This window comes from Sinocyclocheilus grahami, unplaced genomic scaffold (assembly GCF_001515645.1).
Source record: "Sinocyclocheilus grahami isolate Dianchi unplaced genomic scaffold, SAMN03320097.WGS_v1.1 scaffold2.1, whole genome shotgun sequence".
Taxonomy (NCBI): Eukaryota; Metazoa; Chordata; class Actinopteri; order Cypriniformes; family Cyprinidae; genus Sinocyclocheilus; species Sinocyclocheilus grahami.
Genome location: NW_015505181.1, coordinates 3,775 through 4,843, shown reverse-complemented (window position 1 = coordinate 4,843; position 1,069 = coordinate 3,775). Strand labels below are relative to the sequence as shown.

General features: G+C 35.0%; 1 protein-coding gene across 1 annotated transcript in view; it reads right to left on the bottom strand.

Annotated features, from left to right (window-relative positions):
* Positions 1-319, bottom strand: part of LOC107597004 (kazrin-like) — a 140,537-nt gene extending 140,218 nt beyond the window's left edge. Inside the window, exon 1 of the mRNA XM_016287929.1 lies at positions 166-319. Coding sequence (XP_016143415.1) covers positions 166-279 — 114 coding nt within the window. The 5' untranslated portion in view covers positions 280-319. The remainder of the gene's footprint in view (positions 1-165) is intronic.
* Between the last annotated feature and the right edge of the window lie 750 nt (positions 320-1,069).

Sequence of the window (1,069 nt, the reverse complement as noted above, 5' to 3'; positions counted from 1 at the left end):
TACTGTAATAATGTATCTAATATATTAAACATGTTTAAATTAAAGAGCACAGTTAGTTTAGTTAATTGGTTAGTTCAAATTCAAAATTCAGCAATGGCAATGGAGTTTAAAAGACATCCAGTTCTCAATGGCTCACAACCCTAACTGATTTAAGATGATTTTTACCTGTGCATCCATGAGCAGGTGTCTCATTAGAGCCATGGATTGGCTCAAAGTATCCCTCTCGGTGGGCAGAAAAGTGTCCTCTTTGTGGCTCATGGCATTGGGTCTGTTCACCATGAAGTGAGCGATCTGGTCGTTCAGGCTGTTCAGAGATTGCACAGCTGGAGAGAACGAATGAAAGACAGATCAGAATTAGCACACACACTGATATCATCCTAGCATATATGTGCTTGATATTTTATTATTGTCAAGTTTACATTATACAGCAACAACCGCCTATACATAAAGCACTGTTATAATGTCACTGATGGAATAATTGCCCTGTCATTTATATCAGATAACATGAGGCCATGAGACTCTCGGAGCTGTTATTGCTTTTCTTGAATTACTCTGGGCATAAAGAACATAGCCCATAAAAAATAAAGCCAGTGCTGGCATTCCATTTGGACCAAGTGTCAAGCATAGGATAGCAATCAAAGACCTTTTTCACACATGCATACGTCTGCAGACTCGCATTGGGCTTTCACACTGACAGTGTTTCTGCAGCTCTTCCAGAAAAACACACTGAATATTTTTCTCTTATAATAGCCATAAATCGCAAAATAACTGTCATTGTGTGTGTCATTAAGAATGATTACAAACTCGATCATCATGAAATCTAATTTATGAGATTTTTTATTTATTTCATGAGAAGCAGGACTGCATTTATCAAGTTTGGAATCAGTAAGAATTTTTAAATAAGTATATACTTTTATTCAGCATGGAAGCATTAAATTAATCAAAAGTGATGGTAAAGACTTTTACATTGCTACAAAAATGCCTATTTAAAAAAAAGAAATACTGTCCTTCTGAATTTTCAATTTATTAAAGAATACTGAAAAAAGTATCACGGTTCCTATAAAAAAAA